The sequence below is a fragment of the Podarcis bocagei genome (genome assembly GCF_964188305.1).
Source record: "Podarcis bocagei genome assembly, chromosome: 1".
Lineage (NCBI taxonomy): Eukaryota > Metazoa > Chordata > Lepidosauria > Squamata > Lacertidae > Podarcis > Podarcis bocagei.
Window position 1 is genome coordinate 71,287,487 of NC_138125.1, and position 25,125 is coordinate 71,312,611.

Here is a 25,125-nt window from a genome sequence, read left to right on the forward strand (position 1 = left end):
ATTTTTTTTGCACTATAAATGTGAAGCATTTCTTTTCCCTGGAAGACAGCTATGGTTCCATCTTGCTTTGGTAGCATTTGTCTTACACTTCAGATTGTTGCTAACACATAGCTTTGTTTTGGTTTGTTTATTTTATAGCATCTGAATGCTTTCTACACTGTACCTACTACTAGATAGTGAATGAGAAATTACAAGTGATGAATAGTGCATCAGTTTGTTTGGTTTTTTAAGTAGCTTTGGCGGGGGGGAGTTACTGCACTAAAGTCTATATTGGGGTAGGCAACCTAAGGCCCGGGGGCCGAATGTGGCCAAATCGCCTTCTCAATCCAGCCCAAATGCATCTCTGGGTTATTTGTGGGGCATAGGAATTCGTTCATATTTTTTTTCAAAATATAGTCCGGCCTACCACATGGTCTGAGGGACAGTGGACCAGCCCACGGCTGGAAAAGGTTGATGACCCCTGGTATCACTCAAGAGCAAGAGAATTTCATGGCGGAGACCAAATTTTGGGGTTATGGAAGTATACAAAAATATTTAGCAGAATTGAATCAAATTATTCACAAACTTTAATAGCTGTGTTTTTCTTTGACCCATGAGTATTTTTCTGTACAAAAGAACTTTCTTCCAGAATGCTTATGATTTTCTTTTTCAAGCTTCTTCATGACAAAACCGAAGAACTCCCCCTGTGCAATTGTCTGCTACTTAAAAGCAATGTTATCTCATGAAGCTTTCTTGGATTTGGAATATTGGGATAACTGTTGATACTAAATATGCATTTAAAATATGGCTACTTTAAACCAAGAAGTTTGAACTAAGCCAGCTACTTTATGAATTGTAAAATATACATGGGTGTCTGAGGACATGGCCAGGAACTAGAAAAATCCACATGAAATTTTACCTGTCAAATGTTCCATATTTACTTCTCCAAGGTATCATTCTAAAAAGGCCCCTGTGTTAGATAATAAACACTAGAATTGCATTTTATAAAAAAAATGCCAAAAGTGACAGGATATGCATCATTATTGATTTCCTTAAAATTGTTATAGAATAGCATGTAGTATGTAGGGAAGTTGGCACTGTGAGAGCCCATGAGCAGGAGCACCACATTGTCTCCACCAATGCATCTCACAATGCATATCTCCCCACCTCTTCACCCCTCTCTCTCCCAGTAAGTAGCTGGGAGGCCAGGTATGCAGCCACCATCCACCCTCACTGACTGCTCCCAACAGGAACCGAACAAAAGTCATTTGAAAATATAATTATATACAGTAACACAGTTAGTTATACATAGTACCTATATGTGTGTGTAGAATCATATATAATATTGTATTTTACAGATTTTTAAAACTTTGCCCAGCAGATATGTTTGTCTTATTTAGGGACCACCACTTGACTTTATTATACCAGGATAATAATACAGTAAAAAGACTATGTCTAATAAACTGTGATTCACAGCCCCTTCAAAATCAATCTTTGAATGTGGAAAGTGAAAAGTGTGTTTGGGCTGTAAAAATTAATCTACCATATCTGTATAATATGCTTTACATGGGAAAGGAATTAACAGTACATAGAGCACTGAATCAAAAACATGTAGGAGAACGTCAGCTTTGGAGTACTTGCAAAATAAAGAGAGGACCTAAACACAAATTAAACAAAATGCAAGTTAAGACAACATTCAAGTTAAACAAAATAAATCACAATGTCCAATTGTATTTTTCTCACAATATAATTGTAAGCTGCAGTCTATTCTCATTTATTCATTTTCATCTTTTGCCCACTCCATCCCAGAAGCACCACAACAGTAAATTCAAATGAAACAAACACCAACATTAACATCAGACAAGCAAAACTACAATATTCAAAGTTCTGCCTAACCCTGTTTTTCCTTTTGCCAAACCTCCTCCTGCTCATGCTATGCTTCTTACCCAGGGGAGTCCTTTGGATTCTTCCTGCATAGTACTGTAGTTCAAAGATCATTGCCTTAATGTGCAGTTTCATTATGACTGTTTATTAATTTTCAAGATGCCTGCAGGGAGGTTGTCAATTAAAAGACCAATGCCAAAACTCTTTATAGACATTTCTGCTCTTTGGTATCTGTGAATAATAAGTAAAATATCTCTGGAAAAATAGATTTGATCCAGAGCTGCAGATCAGAGGTGAGCCCAGACTTGCATGATTTCCTTTGGTTTTTCACCAGAACCCCATCATCTACCATAACAGATCATACTACAAAATGGCTACATGGGGGCTACCTACATATCCAATAACATACCTGAGGTACTATAGATAGGAATTCTAACATCAAGCCCTAAAAACTGCACAAGAACACAAAGGACAGGAAAAACAAGCCCCCTTCGCAGGTGAGGGATAAAGTGGCTTCAACCTCATTTGCTCTTAATTAGGTTGTCTCATTTATATTGAACAATATTGTGCTCATTATTCATTAACTGACTACTTATTGACTTGTCCACATGCAGATACATAAACAATTTTAAATGGCAAAACCAGGTTATTATTATGAGTGCTGAAGGATAATGGACAGCAAAGATATTTCAGTGGTTAGATATGGTTGGGTAGCAAGTTTCATAATGAGGTTTTAATATTTCCTCTTGAATCAAACAACAGTGAATTTTCAAAGCACTTTAAGAACTTTTGCTATGAACTTTTTTAAAATAAATAAATAAATCATAATAATGAAAATACTTCTGCGTAAAGAATTACACACAGGCCTACTTTACATATCATGCTAAGTCACACTATCCTAACAGCTGCTTTGCTCTTCCCTTGTTCTTTTCATTGTTAAACCAAGCCATGATTTGGCTTAGCATATAATCTGAACCTTGGCTCATGGTTTGTCTCATTCCAGACAAACCCCAAGCTATAACAAGGGTTTGTTAACCAAGTGCTTTCTTCTAAGAGGATTGATGCTGGCAGCAAACACTTAAAACACAGAGAGTAATCATTGCTGTCCTAGCCTGTTTTAACGTAGATGTTCCAAGGCGAAAAGGACAAAGTTTTGCAGGCTTACTGGCAATTGCCTGCCCATGATTGATACTGCTCACTTGTTTCAGCTGATGTTCACAGAATCTCATAACTATCATAGAAGGACAATCAAATGGAGCACAGTTCAAAGACATGGTGCATTTAAAATCAGAATGCAGCTTGCAGTTTGAGTTCAGAATTTTATGAGCTAGCAAAAACTCATAGCCAAGGACTGGTGAACAAATGTAATGAGTCATTTAAGCCTACTTCTCACAAAAGTGCAGATTAGGTGGCAAAACTGTGTCTAGCCTACATAACTTCAGGATGCATATTGGGACTTACACAACTGTTATCTTCCTTTGTATGAGAACACCCCCTTGCATAAAAACTAGCATGCCAGGGATAATACCTTTCTGTCCATTACCTGGCTTTGTTTGTGCAGAGATATGGAGGGTCTTTCAACCATGTGAATTCCTATCTGCAGTCTGAAGTAATATACTCTAGAAACATGTTACCAGCTTTATCTGGTCTTTGCCAGAATGAGCTCTTATCTTCCGGACATGGGCAAGGATAGCCTATAGATGTGGGTTGATATTTGAAGGACCACATCCTCCAAAAGCAAGTTGCCCAGTACTCAGATCATAATTGGTGATTGTCCCCAGTCTTTAGAACTGTTATCTCCCCAGGGACCTGCCAATTTCCCTCCAGCAGAGAGCAAACCCCCTTTTCTTTGGAAATATAGTACGTTATAGTTACTTACCATCTACTACTTTTTGTATGATTAGTTGCATGCTGCTGTTTATTCTCTTAGGTATATTATCTGCCTTTTCCCATTTTTATTTGGTTATTTCTGTAAATATGGTATGAGATTTTGTTGATTTTAAAATACTTTTGTTAACCATATTTTGTTAAGTATATTTCGATAGAAAGGTAGGATAAAAATACCTTTAATAAAAACAAAATGGAAGAAGGCTTTGTCTAGAAGGATTCAGTCTGAGAACCAAAAGTCACTTTGGTTTCTTAGGAGAATAAATGAAATTTCATTTTATGCTGTTTATAAATCAAACTTCTCAAATGGTCATGCATTCAGCAGAATAGTTCAAGCAATAAAACTGTTTTGTGGATAACTGTAGCAGAAGGACTTGTTGAATGAAAAATTTGACATACCTCATGCCTCATTTCACCTGAGATGTTTGCATATATCATATTACTATGCCTTGTCATGTGTTAGCATATTTTCATTCTTTGTGCATTAACTAGGGATTAAAGTTAATGTGATGCTAAAATTGCTCAGTTAGATTAAATCACTATTTATGGTTTTCACCAGTTTCTCCCATGTTGCCAAAAAACAAACCCCAGTTACAGAAAGAAAAGCAAATAAAATATGCAGTGTGTTAAGAGCAGAATTTCTGTTGATGTTTTCTGTCTGATAACCTCCGTTGCTTGGCTGAGTGTGAGGAGGTAGACATTTATGAGAATTAAAAAAAAAACTATGAATCAAATACCTTATATTCAGAACAATTATGCATATACTATAATAGGTCTATGTACCTTTTCTTGACAATACCGTATTTTTCGCCCCATAAGACGCACTTTTTCCCCTCCAAAAATGAAGGGAAAATCTGGGTGCGTCTTATGGGGCGAATGCAGGCTTTCGCTGAAGCTTGAAGAGCGAGAGGGGTCGGTGCGCACCGACCCCTCTCGCTCTCCAGGCTTCAGGAAGATATCCGCCGCCCAGGCAGCCCTGTGGGAGGTCCCACAGGGCTGCCTAGGCTGCGGATAGCAGCCTGCTTCTCGCAGCGTCGAGCGCCCTGAAGGCAGAGCGCCCGACGCTTCGGGAACCATTCCGCAGCCCAGGCAGCCCTGTGGGAGGTCCCACAGGGCTGCCTAGGCTGCGGATAGCAGCCTGCTTCTCGCAGCGTCGAGCGCCCTGAAGGCAGAGCGCCCGACGCTTCGGGAACCATTCCGCCGCCCAGGCAGCCCTGTGGGAGGTCCCACAGGGCTGCCTAGGCTGCGGATAGCAGCCTGCTTCTCGCAGCGTCGAGCGCCCTGAAGGCAGAGCGCCCGACGCTTCGGGAACCATTCCGCCGCCCAGGCAGCCCTGTGGGAGGTCCCACAGGGCTGCCTAGGCTGCGGATAGCAGCCTGCTTCTCGCAGCGTCGAGCGCCCTGAAGGCAGAGCGCCCGACGCTTCGGGAACCATTCCGCCGCCCAGGCAGCCCTGTGGGAGGTCCCACAGGGCTGCCTAGGCTGCGGATAGCAGCCTGCTTCTCGCAGCGTCGAGCGCCCTGAAGGCAGAGCGCCCGACGCTTCGGGAACCATTCCGCAGCCCAGGCAGCCCTGTGGGAGGTCCCACAGGGCTGCCTAGGCTGCGGATAGCAGCCTGCTTCTCGCAGCGTCGGGCGCCCTGAAGGCAGAGCGCCCGACGCTTCGGGAACCATTCCGCAGCCCAGGCAGCCCTGTGGGAGGTCCCACAGGGCTGCCTAGGCTGCGGATAGCAGCCTGCTTCTCGCAGCGTCGGGCGCCCTGAAGGCAGAGCGCCCGACGCTTCGGGAACCATTCCGCAGCCCAGGCAGCCCTGTGGGAGGTCCCACAGGGCTGCCTAGGCTGCGGATAGCAGCCTGCTTCTCGCAGCGTCGAGCGCCCTGAAGGCAGAGCGCCCGACGCTTCGGGAACCATTCCGCAGCCCAGGCAGCCCTGTGGGAGGTCCCACAGGGCTGCCTAGGCTGCGGATAGCAGCCTGCTTCTCGCAGCGTCGAGCGCCCTGAAGGCAGAGCGCCCGACGCTTCGGGAACCATTCCGCAACCCAGGCAGCCCTGTGGGAGGTCCCACAGGGCTGCCTAGGCTGCGGATAGCAGCCTGCTTCTCGCAGCGTCGAGCGCCCTGAAGGCAGAGTGCCCGACGCTTCGGGAACAATTCCGCCGCCCAGGCAGCCCTGTGGGAGGACCCGCAGGGATGTCTAGGCTGCGGATAGCAGCCTGCTTCTCGGAGCGTCGGGCGCCCTGAAGGCAGGGTGCGCAAGGCTTGGGGCGGCAGCGGACTGCTTGCCGGCATGCAGAAGCTTGGGGCGCGCTGACCTCAGCACGCCCCAAGCTTCTGGATTAGCGCAGGGGTCCGCTAGCCCTGGGAGAGGCGCCGGCTCTCCCACGCTAGCGGAGACCTTGCCGGCACGCAGAAGCTTGGGGCGCGCTGAGCTCCGCACGCCCCAAGCTCCTGGTGTAGCGCAGCGCACCTGGGGGGGAAATAAAAATTTTTTCCTTCATTTCCCCCCCTAAAATCTAGGTGCGTCTTATGGGCCGGTGCGTCTTATGGGGCGAAAAATACGGTATTTAAGATGGAATTCAATGTTACACTCTTCTAATTGTTAAGAACATAAGAAGAGCCTGCTGGATCAGGCCAATGGCCCATCTAACCAACCAGATGCCTGTGGAAAACTAGCAGGCAGGATTTGAGCACATGAGCTCTGCACCCCCCCCCTCCTGTGGTTTCCAGCAACTGGTATTTAGAAATATTGCTGCCACCAATTGTGGAGAGCAGAACACAGCCCTCTCCTCCATTGTTCTCTCTGTGTGAGCATTGTAGCTTGCTAGGTAGATCATTCCCCCTCTCCTCCCACCACACACTATTCTGGGGGTTCTTCTGACCGCCTCTGAGACAATTTGGGGAGCACGTAGGGGGAGAAAGAAAGCTCTATTGCATGACCAGATGTCCTTCACAGGGATGGTTTGATGAATCCTGCCCAAACATTATGGCTGAAAGTTCATTGGTTTCAGTCCACATATAAGCACTAGTATTCATTAACCATTTTTCTGTCGAAATAATTTGCTGACAATGCGCTTTGTTTGAAGAACAACTGGGGCTTTGAATTTAATATACAGTGGTACCTCTGGTTAAGAACTTAATTCATTCCAGAGGTCCGTTCTTAACCTGAAACTGTTCTTAACCTGAGGTACCACTTTAGCTAATGGGCCTCCCACTGCTGCACAATTTCTGTTCTCATCCTGAAGTAAAGTTCTTAACCTGAGGTACTACTTCCGGGTTAGCAGAGTCTGTAACCTGAAGCGTTTGTAACCCGAAGCATTTGTAACCCAAGGTACCACTGTATTCTATCCCTCTTGGTCCTCCGTTCAACCTCTTCACATACCCTTTCGTTTTATTTTATGGGATGGGAATAATTTTTTTTGGCACGTACACAATTTCTAACTTTTCATTTTAGTCTAGGCTTAACTGTACAAACACCTTAGGCTAAAACTCTGTGAACAGAGCCTGAATCATATGCCATCAAAATAAACAACTGACCCCCAAGGGCATCTAAAGTCAGTTGTACCCAATAACAGTTACATATGTTGCAGCAGCATTTTCACAGATAAATCTAAGTATCTTGCAAATATAGTAACAACATACTCTATAATTAGCAATTTAATAAATTGCTTGGTCTTCTTGAAAAGGTTCGAGGAGCACATTGGACATACCTAAAGTAGCCATTTGCATTTAAGCTAAGCAGGTGATTACATTTCTTGCTAGATTTTCTTAGTACTGCACATCTCCCTATTTTAATATGTTGTTCCTAACCACCGTTGGTCTAAAAAGTTGTATGTAACAAATACATTAGCCAAACAACAAATACTACATTTAGTTTTACTTATGTTAATTAGATTCCTTTTGGTTTAGATAATTTTATATTGTTTATTAAACTTGTGTACTACTGCTATAAACGACGTCTCCATTTGGGCCATGTCGTAATCCGCAAAATGTTCAAGAATCATTGAGAAGCTATTTCAATTATTTGTTTTCAAGCTGTGGTTTTTGCTTAGAAACCCTTGGAAGGCAATCCGTTTAATTTCACATGTAATAAGACAGTTTCTGCTTCTACTGCTTTTCTATGAAATTAATACATTTAATGAATATAGCATGCAAAAATAAAGTCAAACTAAAATGAAATTTTACTATCATGGCTTGATAAAACAATATGGTTGGTGCTTTTCCAGCACCTCTAACTTTCCCATAGAGTACCAGGAGGTGTAAATTAGCTCTAGGCTTTTAAAAGCTATCTGTGTAGGGAGGGAGTAAGGACCATAGATATAGATACAGCTATCACACTAGGCAACTGCAAGAGCTCTCCAATTGAGCTTCTCACTCCAGCTGAAGCTGTAGGTGACTTGAAGAATGGGGATTGACTGGGAAGGATGTGCATGGACTGTTGCCCTTCTGCTTATCAAGTCTTCCTCCTATACCAGCCACGTCTGGGGAAATGGTGACAGTGAGAGAGCATAGTAGTTGGGTACGTAAGCAGAGACATGGATGCAATGGTTCTTTTACCTGATGCCTTGGGCACAGTGGGAAGTGGGAAATCATATAGATTGGCAAGACACAAGAAAGTGATCTGTGCCGATATTACTATTAAATAGCAATGAATTCCATATAAAGTAAAAGTGTGTGTGCTACTCGTATCACTTACACTTGAAGCAGCATGCAAATCTCAGTTTAAATGTGGAATGTTAATAAAGAATGAAATGTTTTCTTTATAAAGATTATTTTTAAATGCCGAACTTGTCTTCTCCTTCTAGATAAGCTTAAAAATGTCAATAAAGAATGAAATGTTTTCTTTATATAGAAATTTATAAAAACATAAAATTGGCTTCTGCAACCACATAGTGCATTAAAACATGTCTGTCAACTGTGATGATAGTGTTGACAGGAGAAAAGTCATGGAGTTTGTATTATTCTGTAAAAAGAGCAATCTATTGTGTGTCTCCCCAGACTCTGAATCCAAGATTAAAGTGCATGTTTGATATTCATAAATTAAACTAAAATCAATGTCACTAATAAGCCCCTCAACTTTTTATTAGTTAGCTGTCATTAGTATTTCTGCCAAGTGTGCTGTTTCTCAGGGCCATGTGATGTTCGTCATGTGGGGCGGGGGAACAATATGGTGAGGGAAGCCAGGTTAAGACCATGACATGGGTGGAAGGGAACTTTAATCCTTTGAGTTTGCCATTATCCCAATCAGATTGCTACTCTGTACCTGCCGTTTCTAATGGGAGGAAGGTCCAATTGGCACTAGCCTAATTGATTTAGCTTAATTTGATTGGCCTAATGTGCTTATTACACGAACTGGCTAATTATATAAATTATGCTCCTGTGTTACATGCAAATGCTTGTTTTTGGTGCTAAATATAATGCAATAAATACAATTTTTTAATCTAAATAAATAAACAGATCAAAAGAGGAAAATATGTATTTTCTGGAGGAAGTAGTTTTTTTCTCTTTTCAACAGAATAAGCATGATTTTCAGTGGATGTGAGGTATCATATTTTGTTTTAACTCTGCTTCAGAACACTTCTAGAGAAATGCAACTTAAATGTTTATTCCTTTGGGAAATTCTTTCTGTCTTTGAGGGAAGTACTATTTTGTATTTACTTTTTTGCACCAAAGCAAAATCTGTTATCAATGTTCTGAAATGCTCCTGTCCTGTTGGAAGGCACCTAGAGCACAACCCCAGGGCATAATACAGAAGTTGAATAAAAACAGAATGGAATTGGAGAAATCCATTCATCTGTACTCAGAGGCAGAATTGGAGCAATTGAGCCACAATTTTGTAGGTGCAAGAAGATGGAACAAGGAGGAGAGAGAGATGACATGTCTTTTATGAAAAGTGTATGCAAGATAAATCAAACATTCCAAAGGCAGGAACCAAAGGGGGGTGACCTATGAGTGGGGAACTGGGCAAAGGATATATTGGATGGCAGGTCAAGTTCATAAGAAAAGTTCAGACTAACAGCAATGAATGAAATATGAAATGCAATTTATTTCTGCAAGGGAGGCAAAAATTGTTGACTACAGGGCTTGCCCCAGCTTCCTGTTTGCTATATGGTTCTGTATAGTTTCCTAGCTGGTAATCTTCTGAAGTTATATGATTCTGAGTTACATTAACTCTTCAGTTTTCTAAAACCATTTCAAATATTGTGTTCAATGTGTAAGTTTATAAATTAGTTTGTTTAACCTGAACAATGTATGCAATTTTAATTATACTGTATCATATAAGATCCTTAAAACAGAAGAATAATGATGTACCAGGCTAAAAACAAGCAAATCCAACTAATATTTGAGGGGGAGGGATAAGCTTTTTAAATATATACATTTTAGGGGGGAAACGTCTCTGTGGGGCAGGTCTAGGGATTAAGCTCTATAAATGAGCCATTTACAACAAAATACAATCAGGTAGATCAGAGGTTCAGCAATTATTTATAATATAATACAGCTGTGCAAAGCTACTTATCTTCTTCATATTGCCACAATCTAAACTAGCATGGAAACTTTCTGAGGTCAGTATTACAATAGGGTTATCTGTTTGGCTGTCTGCACCATCCGGTTTTTTTAACTGTTCCAGAAAGCATTTGCCTTCCTCTGGGGTTTGGACATACATTGCCAAAGTTGTGTGGGTAATGGTTAACATAAATGAAAAACCTGATCAATAACTTCAGAGGGTGTGACTACAATTTTATCACAGCCTAAAGTGCTACTTTACTTTAATGGCTCTGGTGAGAGAAGTCTGCGCGCTCTGCTTAGTTGTCTGTTCATTACTATCCAATCCAATCCTGGTGGGGGACAGGCCATGCTCCTTCCGGGGTAGTTTGTCCACCTTTAGTCCCCACCCTGCACTCAGCTCTCACCTGTGGCTCCTAGAGGCTGTCAGCATGTGACAGCAGCCACAGCAAGGGAACAGCTTCAACCAGCCAGCTAAACTAGGTGCGGGTAGCCGATGCATCTCAAACCCTCAGTGAGTTAGGGACTTCTTGATGTGAAGACCGGCTCCAGAAGATTGAGTGGACGAGGCCAATAGTGGGTCCAAGAAGGCAATTTCTGCACATGCTGTAGAGGTAAATGAGGGGCAGAAAAGTCTCTTCAGTGCTGCTAAAGCAGCAGTTTGACTTCACTCCCACAGGTGCACTCACTTGTCTCTCAAGACAGACGGATGCCAGATAGAAAAATGCAGTGTGTTTATTCTTGCCTCTTCCTCCTGTCTTTTGCACAATTTTTATTAGAATTATACCTGGATAAAAAAGATGCTGTTTCTTTGACATTACTTTGTTTTCTCTATAGCTTTATGTTCTTAAGTATTTTTATCATTGTGCCAATTTACATCTTTTTGTACCAGCAATGCATTCTTAAATTCATACTCTCCATAGTTCCTATGATTTTTATTTAAGAGTTAGAAATTTAGCCCTGCATAACAGTCTGGGGAATTCAGAAAGCCCAGAGATGGTATTTCTAAATTGTGCTAGATGCCAAAATGATCCTCCTTTTGCAAGGGGATTTTCATGATTACCTTTTTTTTTTTTTTTGGTTCTCTTGTGACAGAGCAGGGATTTCCCCCTTTTTTATAGCAAGCAGTTTTACTACATTGACTAAATTGTTGCAGAATCTAGTTATGGGAAGTGATTATGTACTTTTCTACAATGTCATATCCTCTAGCAAATGGAAATAACTGTAAAGTTTTAGGAAGATTTCATGTAATTTAAGACTCATCTTTCTTGATTCACTTCCTAACACGCACATGTACACTCCAAGATTTTATGTATTTCCAAAGGGAGGTTATTGTATTGTAACATTCAGTTCACTGCTCCTCACAGCGACAAATATTTATAGAATTACTCATACTATTTTTCTTTTGCTGTAGTGGTCACAATAACAGCGGTAGCTTCAGAGCAGTGGGGATTTTCATAAAGAAAATTGTGTGTCTTGCAGGGGGAGCTAAATAAATTCCTTGTGCATCCCCTGTGATCCTATGGAAGAGTGCTATTTGTTTTATAATTGCCATTGTGTAGAGTTGCCATATTTCAAACAGTGAAAATTCGGTTAAGTTACTAAGCTTTTTTAATGGAAAAACAGCACTGCCAACATGGGCTGCCATACATCCGGATTTTCACCCAGGCACTGCTGCCGACTACAGTATTCCAGATATGTCTGGGAACATCCGGACGTATGGCAACCCTGCCATTGTGCCGCAATTTTTCTTTGTTTTTTCCTTACCTTCAGATTCTGGACTTTGCTAGTGGAAGCAGTATTAATAGGCTCCTCAGAGTTAAATAAAATTGCATTCTCTGTAGCAAAATGTGCCCTCATAGGCCAAAGGGCTGTATCCCCTGGAGCAGAGGGCTGCTTTCATTCTGACTTCTAACTTCCCTGAGCACAGCTGAGAGTGAGGTACAAACTGAGGAGATGGGCATGTAAGGCTGAATGCTGGAGGTGTAGCTTCATGACAGGATCAAATGAAAAAAATATCAAAGGAATTATTCCCTATCTTGAGTTGACTATTTTAAAAAGAGTAATTTAAACAGAGAGATGCCTGTTACGTGCTAATCTGATTCTGCTTGTCCCATGGGTTATGTGGGTTTCACATTCCTTCTTTTTGTTTTAACTCGGTGTTTGCTTCAGCCTGTAAAACTTTAAAGTCATCTGGAGATTAAGCTCAATCGATGCAAGAATATGTGACTGATGGCTGAGATGATTCAGAGCAATGACCAAGCAAATTGTTCAAATTACTTGAAGCCCTGATCTTCTAATTAAGCTTTGTTTAATGTGCTTGCTACGTGCTGCTTACTGAGACTTCATTGCTAGTCATCCAGATGACACACATAGCAGATTTAATTCCCACCATTACTACTTTAATTCTCTTTGGAAACATTATTTTTCCCCTCTATATATTTTCTTAGTAAATGTATAAGAACATTAACAATTGATCAGTTTATGTTGCTGGAGGCATAAATAATCAAACTGCATATGTCATTATTTATTAGTGCTTTTTATGCTACTTTCAGATCACTATATTTGTAATGTAACTTTTGATAAGCATGCACTTTGTATATCTGGTTCTCACACCATACTAAGCCACCTCTCTCATGTTCCTTTCCTCCCTAACAGAGCCATTCCACTCATAAGGCGGGGTGAAGCAGTTCTGCCACCCAGCTTTGCTGCTGGTATCCCTGGCCTCTAGGGGCAGAGGGGGACTGGCAGCAAGCCTCTGCAAAACGCCTCCACTCCTGCTGGTTCAGCTAGAGGCAAGACTTTCCGCAACCCAGCTTTGCTGCTGGGCTTCAGGCAGCCCTTGAGGACAATAGCTTATCCCCACCACCACCACCAATTTTGGAGGCAGAAGTGGGATGTTTCACCTCAGGTGCCAAAATGCCTTGGGCCACCCCTGCCCCCTAACCTTAGCACAGTTGCCTTTCAGCTTATGACGAGTATTGCTGCATTGTCATTTTGCATGTAGCCACTATCATAATGTTCCACTGTACCAGAGTCATTGGGAACCAGTGAAGGATAGTCAAAGCAGATGCACTCTGTTTTTCTATACCTTGCATATCAGGGTGAGAGTGAGATTCTGAAGGCATTTGCACCACGTGGTTTTGACCAACTGGAATATGATCTAAAGTAACTGGAGCCTGCAGTATATTGCAAATCATTGATTATGAAAGCCATAACCCATATGCCCCCAATCCTACTGTGTCTGGTGTCATCTGTTTAGGTTTGAGGTTTTTTCTATAATCAAGCAGCATATAAATTTTATAAAATAAATAATTATATTTCATTATGTACTGTACTCCATTGCAGCATTATCATACTTGCAAAATAGCACTGCTAAGTGGGATATCTTTTTAACTGTCCTGGCTTTCCCTTGGGATTCCTGGGAACAGTAGCTGGTAATTCTTAAACATTCCTAGATTCCTTTCAAAAGTACAACATAGAGAAGGAAACTATGGCAATGAAATCACTTTAGGTTTATATTGTAGGCTTGCACACTTTCAAAATATTAACCCAACAAGGAATGTATGGGAAAATAATGGATCCTGAGTATGTTGTGTTGGAAGGGAGATCAGATAAAATGGAAAAAATATATTGTTCTACTAATGTGAAGTCCAATTGAGCAGGTTAATGAGTTTCATATGTCTAACTATCATATAAGTTAATGAAAGCTTGCAGGTGCCGTCTACCATACTGATATGGAAATAAATTCATTTGAAATGTGTGACTTGTAGACAATTAAAGGTCAGGTGTTGTGTTCTATACAGTACCTTTCATATAGGCACATTAGTTTAATAAAAAAAACCACTTAACATCTGCTTAGTTTTCCTCCTAACAGCACAGAATGCTATGTTTAGGCCTTCTACAACAGACATTTTTCAACTGCCTATCACTCTTATTTTCATTTTCCTAAATTTTCATTTCATCTGGAATGAAAGTTTCAGAGTCCTGTTTGCTGCTTCTGCAGACATCAACTTCCTTAAAAAAGAAAGAATCCAGTTCTTGAACAAGACCTGGATGAGGGAGAAATATCCTACCATTTCAGGTAAAAGGGAAATATCACACCACTTAAGGAGAATTTAAGATGTGTCCGTAGTGTTAGTGATGAGCCCCCTGTGGAAGCACACTTGCTGCATATCATTCATATACCATCTTCTTGCTCTATTCCTAATCTTGGGGAAAATGTGTTTTTTCCAGTCCACCATCTTCTAAGGTAGTCCGTTCCATTGTCAGGACAGCTCTCACCATCAGAAAGTTCTTCCTAATGCGTATTCGGAATCCCATTTGTTGTAATTTGAATCCATTGATTTGGTTCCTATCCTCTGGAGCAGCAATAATGCTCAGCGTCTATTTATATTTTTTGTCTTCCTAGTTTGTCATGTGTTATAAAGCATCCCACTGCTTAATTTAAAAACTATTTGTAGAATAGTTCTACAAATTCTGTTGTGGGCCAGTATATCACAGATGTTGTAGTTTAAGGTTTGGACAGAGTTGCAGCGAATGAAGTCCTGCTGTGAAATAAAAGTCAAAAGGCATCTTGGCATCCCAACCATTTCCTTGGGAGAAGATTACAGCCTGAGTATGCTGAACTTTATTGCTATGGGCCTCATGACAGTTTTCAGAAACATGCATGGCATTTTTGCTAAAGAAACTCAGATGTGCAGAAACATAGGGGCTGTCATTCTTGTATTTTATCATTGTCTTAAGGGGGGGGAGTGAAGAACATGAGCCCTTAGGTTTAATAGTTTTTTGTTACAATAAGTGACAATACTGATGTGAAATGTAGGAAATCACTCTTCTGTGACGGTTGAGCTTTTTTTTCTATTGTAAGAGAAGAATGAAGGAACAATGAATCTTACTCGTATCAGTGTCATCACTGATTTTGACCGCTGTTAGTTTTAAAGTACCGTAGAGCTGCTCAAGACAGATGTTTTGTATTGCCGAAACTTAACAATACTATTGAGGGTAAATCTAGGTAAAATTTGTTTTGGGTTGCAGTAGAACTAATTGTCTCCAAGTCTGACTAGTGAAAAATTGCATTCAACCCTCATCCCCCTCCCCTTTTCCATCTTGAATTCACTCAAACCTATGAATGCCTGGCTCCTGCTGAACCATTTTTGTGCTGGGGAATTCACCAGAAACAGGATAATCTATGGACTAGTTAGCCTTTAATAACACCACTGTACGTTCCAAGCTTAATAACGAAACCGATAAACATGAATAAATCAGACCTAGCTTTTTGGTTTGGCTTGTCAAGTTTTGGGGGAGATCGTTTGAAGGAGCAACTAGTATGATTTTATGGTAGTGTGACAGCTGGACATGCAGCTGTAGCACAGTATATCCCTTCATGCACCTTTTATAATCATTTTCAGAATAGAACCTGGTTTTTGGTTGACTGGGGGAAACCCTGACAAATTAGTAGGAAAGACATCAGATAATGTTTTAATGGGAAAAATAATTATTCACTTTAGTAAATGTAGAACAACTATACACACAGGTGCTGCTTATGGAGCAAAAAATCAAGTTCCTAAGAAATTGTTTGCTAGCTTGTTATGAGAACACTCACCTGACAATTTTCATTATTTCCTGTGGTACCATTTCTAATTCCCTCTACTGCCATGGTTTTTTCCTAAAATGGCTACAGCTAAAGAGAAACAAAGGAGCAACTAATCTGTCTCATCTCTCCTGCTCTCTGATTTGTCCAATCTCTCTGCCCACCCCCTCCATGGTTTGTACTCAGAAATAATAATAATAATAATAATAATAATAATAATAATAATAATAATAATAATAATTAATACCCCACCCATCTGGCTGGGTTTCCCCAGCTGCTCTGGGCAGCTCCTAGCACAATAGTCAAAACTTGATAAAACATAAAACATTAAAAACTTCCCTAAACAGGACTGCCTTCAGATGCCTTGACAGGACAAATTTTAAGAGGCAACAGTGCAGCATAACCAGGTGGCAGTCACTCAGGCATGTAGAGGCCAACTTGATGAGCAAGAGAAAGAGGTCACAATCAGCCTTGAATAGATATATATAGTTGACTGTGCTCCCACTCACCCCACCTTCTTGGATGTCTCACTGATACCATAACTTAAGCATACTGAATATTAAACCTTTTCTAGCATAAACTTTCTTTTTCCTCTTGCTCTATTATTTTTTTAAAAATCCCTTTTATTTCCTTGTTCTCATCACTCCTGACGCCTCTTGGTCCTTTCAGGTTCCAGTATTAACTTTCCAAGTAGATTAATTGCTGCTAAGAAAATAGTAGTATAAATTATTAAGGGCAAGAATAAATATACGCATACATATTTAAAACCTAAAATGCATAAAGAACCATCTGCTTCTTTTTATTACAATTGTAGGTTGATTTTAATTTGGTTTGCAATTGCTTGATTTATACTCACTTTGGAAAAACCTGAGTTGCATTCTTGGCAGCTCAGTTAACTTTTTGAAATGTTTACGGAGATTGAAATCAAATGGTTACAATTCGAACAAATATACTAAATTTAGCTTTCCAGTGCTCTTTACATTGTTGCTTGTGTGGTTTTTGTCATTTATTTTAATGTACTGATGTCATGTGGAAACTAAATTAAACTAAAAATGCATACAAAATCTAAATGCACTGAATGAATTGTCAGAAGCGTAAGGAAAGTACGTACAGAATCTAGAACTCTGCAGTAGTGCTAATGCAGCTCAAGAGGAAGAAAATCTCAAACATTACTGGAGGCCGGGGAAACCATTGAAACACTGCTGGTTGGAGCCATCACAACAGCTATAGGCCATGCTATAGAGAGCACAGTGTCATGGACTTTTAGCTCCAGATAGGAAATGTTTCCCCTGCCCCCAACCATCACAACGGTGGCAACTGTTGTTAAACAGCCTATGGCTAATGCTTGTATCTAGTCTCTGGGATTGCAGATGAGTGGGGAAGAAATCATTGCAAGAAGTATGTTTGTGAATCCTGGATTTTAGATTCCTTCTTGGATTTGTCTGACAATTTATGACAATCCAGGGTGCCTTACTTTTTCTTTTGCAACCTATAATCCAGAGCTCTACAGTTCCCTCATTCATTCTGCTTGATGAAATCTGATCAGTATGGGGTGGCACAGCCTGGTATCCCCAAGTTACACAAATAGACTATTTTTAAAAATGGTCTCTTGCTGTCTAAATGACATGGGCGTTCCCTAAGGTGCCTTCTCTGAACTCAGATACTTCCCAACACAGGCACAAAGATCAAAGAATCATAGAACTGTAGAGTTGGAAGGAACCCTGTGGGTCATCTAGTCTAACCTGCAATGCAGGAATATGCAGGTGGCCCACAACCTTGGCATTATCAGCACCATACTCTAAACCAACTGAGCTACCTGGCGCACTGACACAAATATACTGACCACACTATACCTGACTACACTGATGCAATCTGGGGTGTAAAGAAGCTTTATTATAATATAGGCACCAAAAGGATTGGTTAGCTGTAAATAGACATCTCAGATGGAAGTTTTTTCTGCTTTCCAGATTGTTTCAGGTTTGTTTGGTTTTTTAAAGAACTACCAGGAGGCTATATTTGCTTCTATCATGATTGAGTCGGGTTCTTTCTGGTCTTCAAAGCTCTCTGTGGGTAATCCTCATAATTACAGTTGAAAATGCAAGCTGATTAGAATAACTTGCTAACTTCCTCTTTTTGTTTCAACTTGAAGGATTGTTCAACGTCAGAAGAGTACAACATTGCTGCAGCACTGCTGCCACTAACAACTGCTTTTTATAGGGTAAGTTGTGGTTTTCTGGAAATTTGATAATAAGTGCTTGTATGCCTCTATATTAATTGAGATCCCTTCTTGTGAGAATTTAGTTTTAATAATACCCTTTGAAGCCATTTCATGTACACCCATCCGCATACCACACTTTGCAAACACACTAGTTTAAAGAACCAAGCTTGTCAGAGATTTGGTTGTCTTACTCAGAATTCATTCAATTCATGGTCATATTTAGACATAACCCCAAATGCATAGTGTGTTGGTTTATGTTACAGTTAAAAGGATGATTTTCATCAGCATGGAGCGCATTTAGATGTTTAACCCTTTCCCTGCCTGCTATCCCAGTGGAAAATTTTTACTAAGGAGGTTTCCCCCCTAAATCGGGGGTGGTGATTTTCTTGGGATCACAGCTGGCACGGAAAAGGTAGCAGCAGTGCAGTGATTTGCACAGTGTGTACCAGCATACTGCTCATTTGTGGTAAACCATTGTATGTTTCTGACCATGGCTTTCCATTACATGTAAATAGGACCTAGTCTTTCTACTGTCTGGCTCTATTCTAGAAGTAAACACCAGATATTATCCTTCCCTCATTCCAGCTCCTTAGTAGTTTGCTAAGAACTTAAGAAGAGCCTATCTAGTCCAGCATTCTGTTCTCACAGTTACCTGTAAAATGCCTATGGTAAGCCCTTTTAAGCAGGACCCGAGTGCAACAGTATTTTCTATTAATCTATGAAGAAATTCTTTTTATAGGTACAGATGCTCACAATAAACTTTGAAAATTAAATACTGTTTAGATTGGATGCATGTGTACCAAACTTTCAAAATGGAAGCAGCTTCTTCTAATCTAACTCAGTAAACCAGTGAGTTTTCACTAAAAACGTTTACTAAGTCAAGTTAGCATGGTTGTCAGGTAGGAATGCTGTGAATTCTGTGTCTTTAAAATATTAAAATTAGTGCAAAATGCTTCATAGTAATCAGAAAATCTGCTTTGGTGGAAGGCTAGCTATGTGATCTGGCAATTGCTTCTTAAAGTTTTCATGAAGCCTGTGGCTTCCAAGACGTTTAGTCTAGGGGCATTGCACATGTGTAATTAAAATAACGAAAAAGAATTTCTGTTTACAGTATATTGTGCCTCATGTGATGTCCAGTATAATTCCAGTAGTTAATACCCAGTGACTAGACTCTTACAAAACCTGACAGGGCAGGATGTGACTGAAGAAATCCACAAGCTCATAGCCGTCAGCATTAAATTCATGGACAACAAGTCAGTACAATAGATGCATACTTGTGGCCTGGAAGAAAATTTCATACAAACACCACTATAACTTCACTCTAGTTCAATTTTAAATTACTAGACCTAAGAAATCAAAAGAGTGTGATTCATCTAAGTCAGGAAGAGCACTCTTCACTGTGTGTAGTAATGTCCTGTGCAAGCAAACAACTTTAGCCTTGGGGGCAGAAAACAGTGTTTCTGTTTACCATTAGTAATACAATTGGAATTTGTTTAAAATATAAATAACACGTAATTGTACAAGATACAATGTTTCCCTTCCTTTTGATGGAAGACGGCCTATTATGTTAATTTTCCAGTGTTAGTTGTTAAAGGAATGTCGTAGCAAAACAGTGCACGATAAATTTATGTACATATTTTCTCCTAGCAATACTTCTGCCTATAGATTGCCTTTTCCCTTTTTTCAAATTTCTAGTTTCCACCCTGTAGACTGAGATAACATTGCTTGCCCTTGTGCATGATCTTCCATGGGAACTGACCTGGGGAAGATGGTCCCTCCTGATTCTTTTTGCGCTATGAGTTACTTCCAGTGTAATTGACCTTAATATTCATCTAAATCACCTGCCCAGGATGTGGCTTGTATGCACTGTTTTATAATGACTAGTTCTTCCTGGAAAGCAGATTTTAGATGGTGGTACTGGGAAGCTGTTGCTCAAATTGGCTTAGATTTAGGGATCCAGCACATTTTGTTTCCAGTTCTACATAACATATATATGAGCTCTTGTGTAAGGATGTATAGAGATTTGGGATATGGTGTGGCATTCACATTATGCTGATGATACCATTTCCTCTCCTTTCCATTTAGTTCTAGAAAGAAAATGGAATACCTAAACAAAGGTTCACTTCAGTAATGAACTGGTTGTGGGTTAATGCTTAAAGCTGAGACAGAGATGCTTTTATCTAATAGAATAGCTGGTCTTAGAAGTTCTTATACTACCTCTTAAGAATTGGATCCGCAGCCTGAGATGGCTCCTGGCCAAAACATTACCCTAGATAGCCCGATAAGGGATGCGGGTGGCGCTGTGCTGTAAACCACTGAGCTTTCACAGAAAAGTGAAAAATGATCCTCCGGCTGCGTACTCATTTTACATGTTGAAGAACTACCCCACCCCCCGAATACTGGGTACTGTAGTTTGCTAAGGGTGCTGAGAACTGTTGCTGTGGGGGGTAAACTACAATTCTCAGGATTCTTTAGATGGTTGGGGAAGAATGTGCTTTAAATGTATGCTGTATACGCAGCCTCACTATGTCTGTGCTATGGAGTTTGTGCTCTTTAAAGGAAAGAGATGAGATGCCATAACAAGAATTGATCAGAAATACATACCAGTGAATGCAGTGGAATTTATGTAAACAAGTTTAGGATGGCCTCCTTAGGAATGACTAACTTTAACTGCACAGATATAATAAAATCTAAGGAAAAATATTAGACGTTTCATTGAGAAATTACAATGTGCAATTAGATTATGTAACTGACCTCTTTTAGATCATTGATTCACTTTGCTTGATTAACTCAGCTAAAAGTTTTATATATAATTATTCCCTTCCCCGCCGCTTCCCCCCACCCCGCAAAAAGAATTACATGACAGTTGTTTGATTTCTCACTGGTCTATGATCTCCTCTCTAAAAAACGTTCTAATCAGTATTCAATTTAAGGTTAAAATTTAAACACTGGTCAGATATTTTGTAAATCTAGCCCTTGGGATTAGCAGAATAATTCATAGTCTGAGACATTGTTTATATTTCTACGCCCTCCTCCACCCATGCTTTCCTACCTATTCCCCAGACAAGGCGTTTGGTTTTTGATTTGTGTACATTATTTCTGAGGAAATGGTTTTCGCCAATAAGCTGTATCACTAGGGCCCTACCTCATTTGCGTACTTTCAAAGCCTTTTCCATGAAATGAGCATACTAATGGAATAATGATTATTTTCATATGTTTTTTTTCTTAGGCCATTTTTTCAAGAAACATAAGTCTTATTGGGTGTTCAATCTCATGTGCCATAATCATGTGGATAGCAGAGCTGTTTGTGTTTACCCTGAGCTTCTGAATACACTTAGTATGCTGCCTGAACCAAAAAGCAACCTTAAAATTTGAATGTTCTTGTGACCACTATTTTAGCTAAGAGTTATTTTGCTTATCATAATGCTTTGCATATAGATGTAGGGCCACAGGTAGTCTACAGTATCAATATTTTACCCATTTTAATCATGTTGAAATTGGCACACTAAGGAACATTCTTGGATACACATTATAGTGGCGCCTTTCACACAATAATTGTTATGAACATATGTCAGAGCATCTAGGATGCTCCCTGTTGGGGTTTTACAACTTGGCACAAAAATGATCTTGGCAAAAATGACCTTTACGTTATTTTTGTAAGTGTATAGAATGTGATTGTGATCTTGGAACTGGAAATTAAATATTTGCACCTTGCATTACCCTGGAGAAATCTGCACATTCATTGTTAAGACTGTACTAAGGCTGCACATTCAGAAGTGCAGTTTGAAAATACTGAGCATGATTTATCCAAGTAGAGCACTTTAAAACCCAAAGGGTATCAGTGGGAGTCTTAGACATATACTTAAAATCTCTCCCTTCTGAAGCCTATGAGATTTAAAGGTTCTTTGGCAGGATCATGCCCCAATAAATTACTTTGCAGAGAGAGAGAGCACACTCTTTTATATTTGATCAGGATTTCTTGTGCCCAGTCATGATACAAATGTACATATCCTAAATAAAAGAGCTGTAAACTGCATTTTCTTATGTATACACCTATGCACATATACACATCCTAAATTGTGATTGCAGTGCCCTTCAAAACAAGTCACACGAGATGGCCATGCTCCTGGTTCTACATCTCTATAAGTTTTTCTATCATGGTGTGTCACAAATTAATTTTTTATTGTAGGTTATTTCCAGAAGACTTACTCCAGCAACAATCAGATAAGATCCTGTCCATTCCAACAGATGTAGGAATAACCTTGCTCCCTTATCCCTTTTTGTATAAACTCGCTGGGTGTACATTCTATTGCAGAAGAGGGAGAGTTCACAGTGTCCTGTGATTTAAAGAAGTGTACAGGATATTGCAGGAACTCCCTACAACTGGTAATTGCAGATTAATAGTTGTTCTCTATGAGGATGGGTCTGGATAAGCTCACTGACTGCTCCTTCCTCATCTATCTAGCCACCATTTCAGGGAGTCCGTTATTGAATCATTGTGAGCAGCAGCAATTGTGGTCTGGTGTGGCTGTGGGCAAGTTGGTTGGGGGCAAAAAGTCCCTGCACAGCTGGGCTGTGTCATCAGCCCCAGCGGGCCACAGAGAATGATAGGACTTTTCTGCTGTTCAAATTTAAATTGGCCAATCATGGCCATACTGCAGGAGGACTTTGGGGAGTGGACCTGGGTTGAGCCTGTCTTTGCTCAGGTCTATCCTCAAACCATTTAAACCTGTATGTGGGGCAAGGGGGCCGTGCATATGAATGCTGTGGAATTGCTTGATGGCTTTATTGGGGGCCAGGAAGGAATTTGCCTAATTGGGCTGGTTTGGAGGTTTTACTTACCTCACAGCAATTGTCACAACGTTGATGGAAAAATGCATTGGGCCGGATCCTTAGTCTAATCAGATGGTGTGGAAAGGAGCCTAACCCCCCTCCCCCTCATCAAAGCATCAGGGTACCCCGGTAAATGGGTCCAAGGGGAAGAATTCTGACTATGTGTCCAGGCAGGGGCTAACAGACCATAGAACTCCCTTAATGGTGTCCTCGATGTGTGTCATATGGGGTCCCTTAACCCAGTATTGACCCTGATGATGTAATCAGTGAGCAGTCAGGTTGGTTGATTTTGGATACATACCCAATGCCTATGCCAAAGCCTACTGGCATCTGTAAATCAATAAAGATGTGGCCATTTTCGATCCCAAAATGTTGTCATGTAGTTATTGCCTCCTGTGCCCCATCCCAGCAATCTTAGGCTTGCTGCAGCTGGGCCTGCAAAAAACCCCCAAAGAACAACTAGTACTTTAAAATTCATAGCATCTCAAAACCATACCATATATTTGGAAGGTTATTTTGACTGTGGTGCCTCGCAAGACGAAATTAATTCGTTCCGCGAGTTTTGTCGTCTTGCGATTTTTTTCGTCTTGCGAAGCACGGTGTCGGGAAAGTTTTGGAAAAGTTTCAAAAATCACCAAAGTCTTTAAAAACCTCAAAAAGGCTACCACACCGCGTTCTATGAGTTGCTCCTCGAAGTCAAGTCACAACTGTATTAATGGTGTTAAGAAAAAGGAAACAAACTTGCAAGACGTTTTCGTCTTGCGAAGCAAGCCTATAGGGAAATTCGTCTTGTGAAGCAGCTCAAAAAACAAAAAACCCTTTCGTCTAGCGAGTTTTTTGTCTTGCGAGGCATTCGTCTTGCGAGGTACCACTGTAGTTAAGAAACAGAATCCCTTTGCTACAAAAGTATTTCATCTTTGTTGTTTCCTTTGACCTCAGAAAATGTCAACTTAGACATTAAGTTAAATTCCCAAGTTTTATCTATCCGTTCATTAATATTAGATGTCCCCTGAGATCTTCAATTCTTTGCATGACATTTTCTAGTGGCAGCTGCCATATAGGAAGAACATCTCAGTGTGTTCTTTCTTTATTAAGTCAACCATATAATTTATTAATAAATCATGTGGAATTTAATACCCCAATATCTTTGTTTTTAAATTTATAATCTTTCCCCATAATTCTTTTATGAAATTGCGCTTCTACCAGGCCCCTTATTATTTCCAGTGTTTCCAATTCATCTTAGAGTAATCCTTTCTTGTTTTACTTAAAACGCCAAAAGGAGTTGTTGTTGTTATTGACTGTACTTGGGAAATGAGTTCCAAAGGTAAGATGCCACAACAGAAAAGTCTGTGTCACAGAACAGAACAGCCTCTCATGAAAGGCAGGTTTATTGGGGGGGGGCAGTCATTGAATTATTCTGGTGCTGTCATTCAGGCTCTGAAAGTTAAAACCAACATTTCCTATTGGACCCAGAAATTAGTGAAGCCATTTCAAGATCAGTGAGATGTCTTCCAAATTCCCAGTTGCAGTTAGTAGCCATATTCTGAACTAACAGTAGTTTCTGTGCCATCTTAAAGGACAGCCCAATGTACAACACACTGTAACCATCCATAGACAATGTTGCCAGAGTGTATGTAAGTGAGGCTGGATTTTCTTGGTCTAGGAGAGGCCATACTGTACCAGCCTAAATTGAGGGTAGGTATTTTGTGCCAGTAATGCTACTTGGGCTTCTAGAGATCTAAAAGCACTATCAAAGTGCAACCCCATCCAGAATAAAAGGCTGTATAGAATCACATACCTATACAGTTGTAGAGCTGGAAGGAACCACAAGGGTAATCTAGTCCAATCCCCTGCAATGCAGGAACCTTTTTTCCCAAAGTGGGGCTCAAACCCACACCCCTAAGATTAAGAGCCTCATGCTTTACCAACTAAGCTAACTCCCATATTATCTCCCAGGTCAGATAGGCCACTTGTCAGCATAATCCCTGTCTGATCAGGACCGAAATTCAATTTATTGTCTCTTATGCCCTTATATGGAACCACACCAAGAAGCTAGCTGAGAGGAGTACATTTAGGTTTTGTTGTAGGCTAGCAGAGGTAAGATCAGGGTTAGTACAGGACTAATGGGGAAGCATGGATATCATTTCAAGGAAAACAATGTAGTCACATGGCATATTATTGATATTTTTGTGTATGTAAGATTTATTTTTTACAGGCAGATCTGTTAGGCAGAG

The 25,125-nt window shown here is 40.5% G+C and overlaps 1 protein-coding gene across 2 annotated transcripts in view; it reads left to right on the top strand.

The window, feature by feature from the left end:
• Window positions 1-25,125, top strand: part of SBF2 (SET binding factor 2) — a 224,057-nt gene that overhangs the window by 143,704 nt on the left and 55,228 nt on the right. For both annotated transcript variants that reach the window (XM_081194537.1, XM_081194538.1), the window contains exon 17: window positions 17,990-18,058. In XM_081194537.1, coding sequence (XP_081050663.1) covers window positions 17,990-18,058 — 69 coding nt within the window. The remainder of the gene's footprint in view (window positions 1-17,989; window positions 18,059-25,125) is intronic.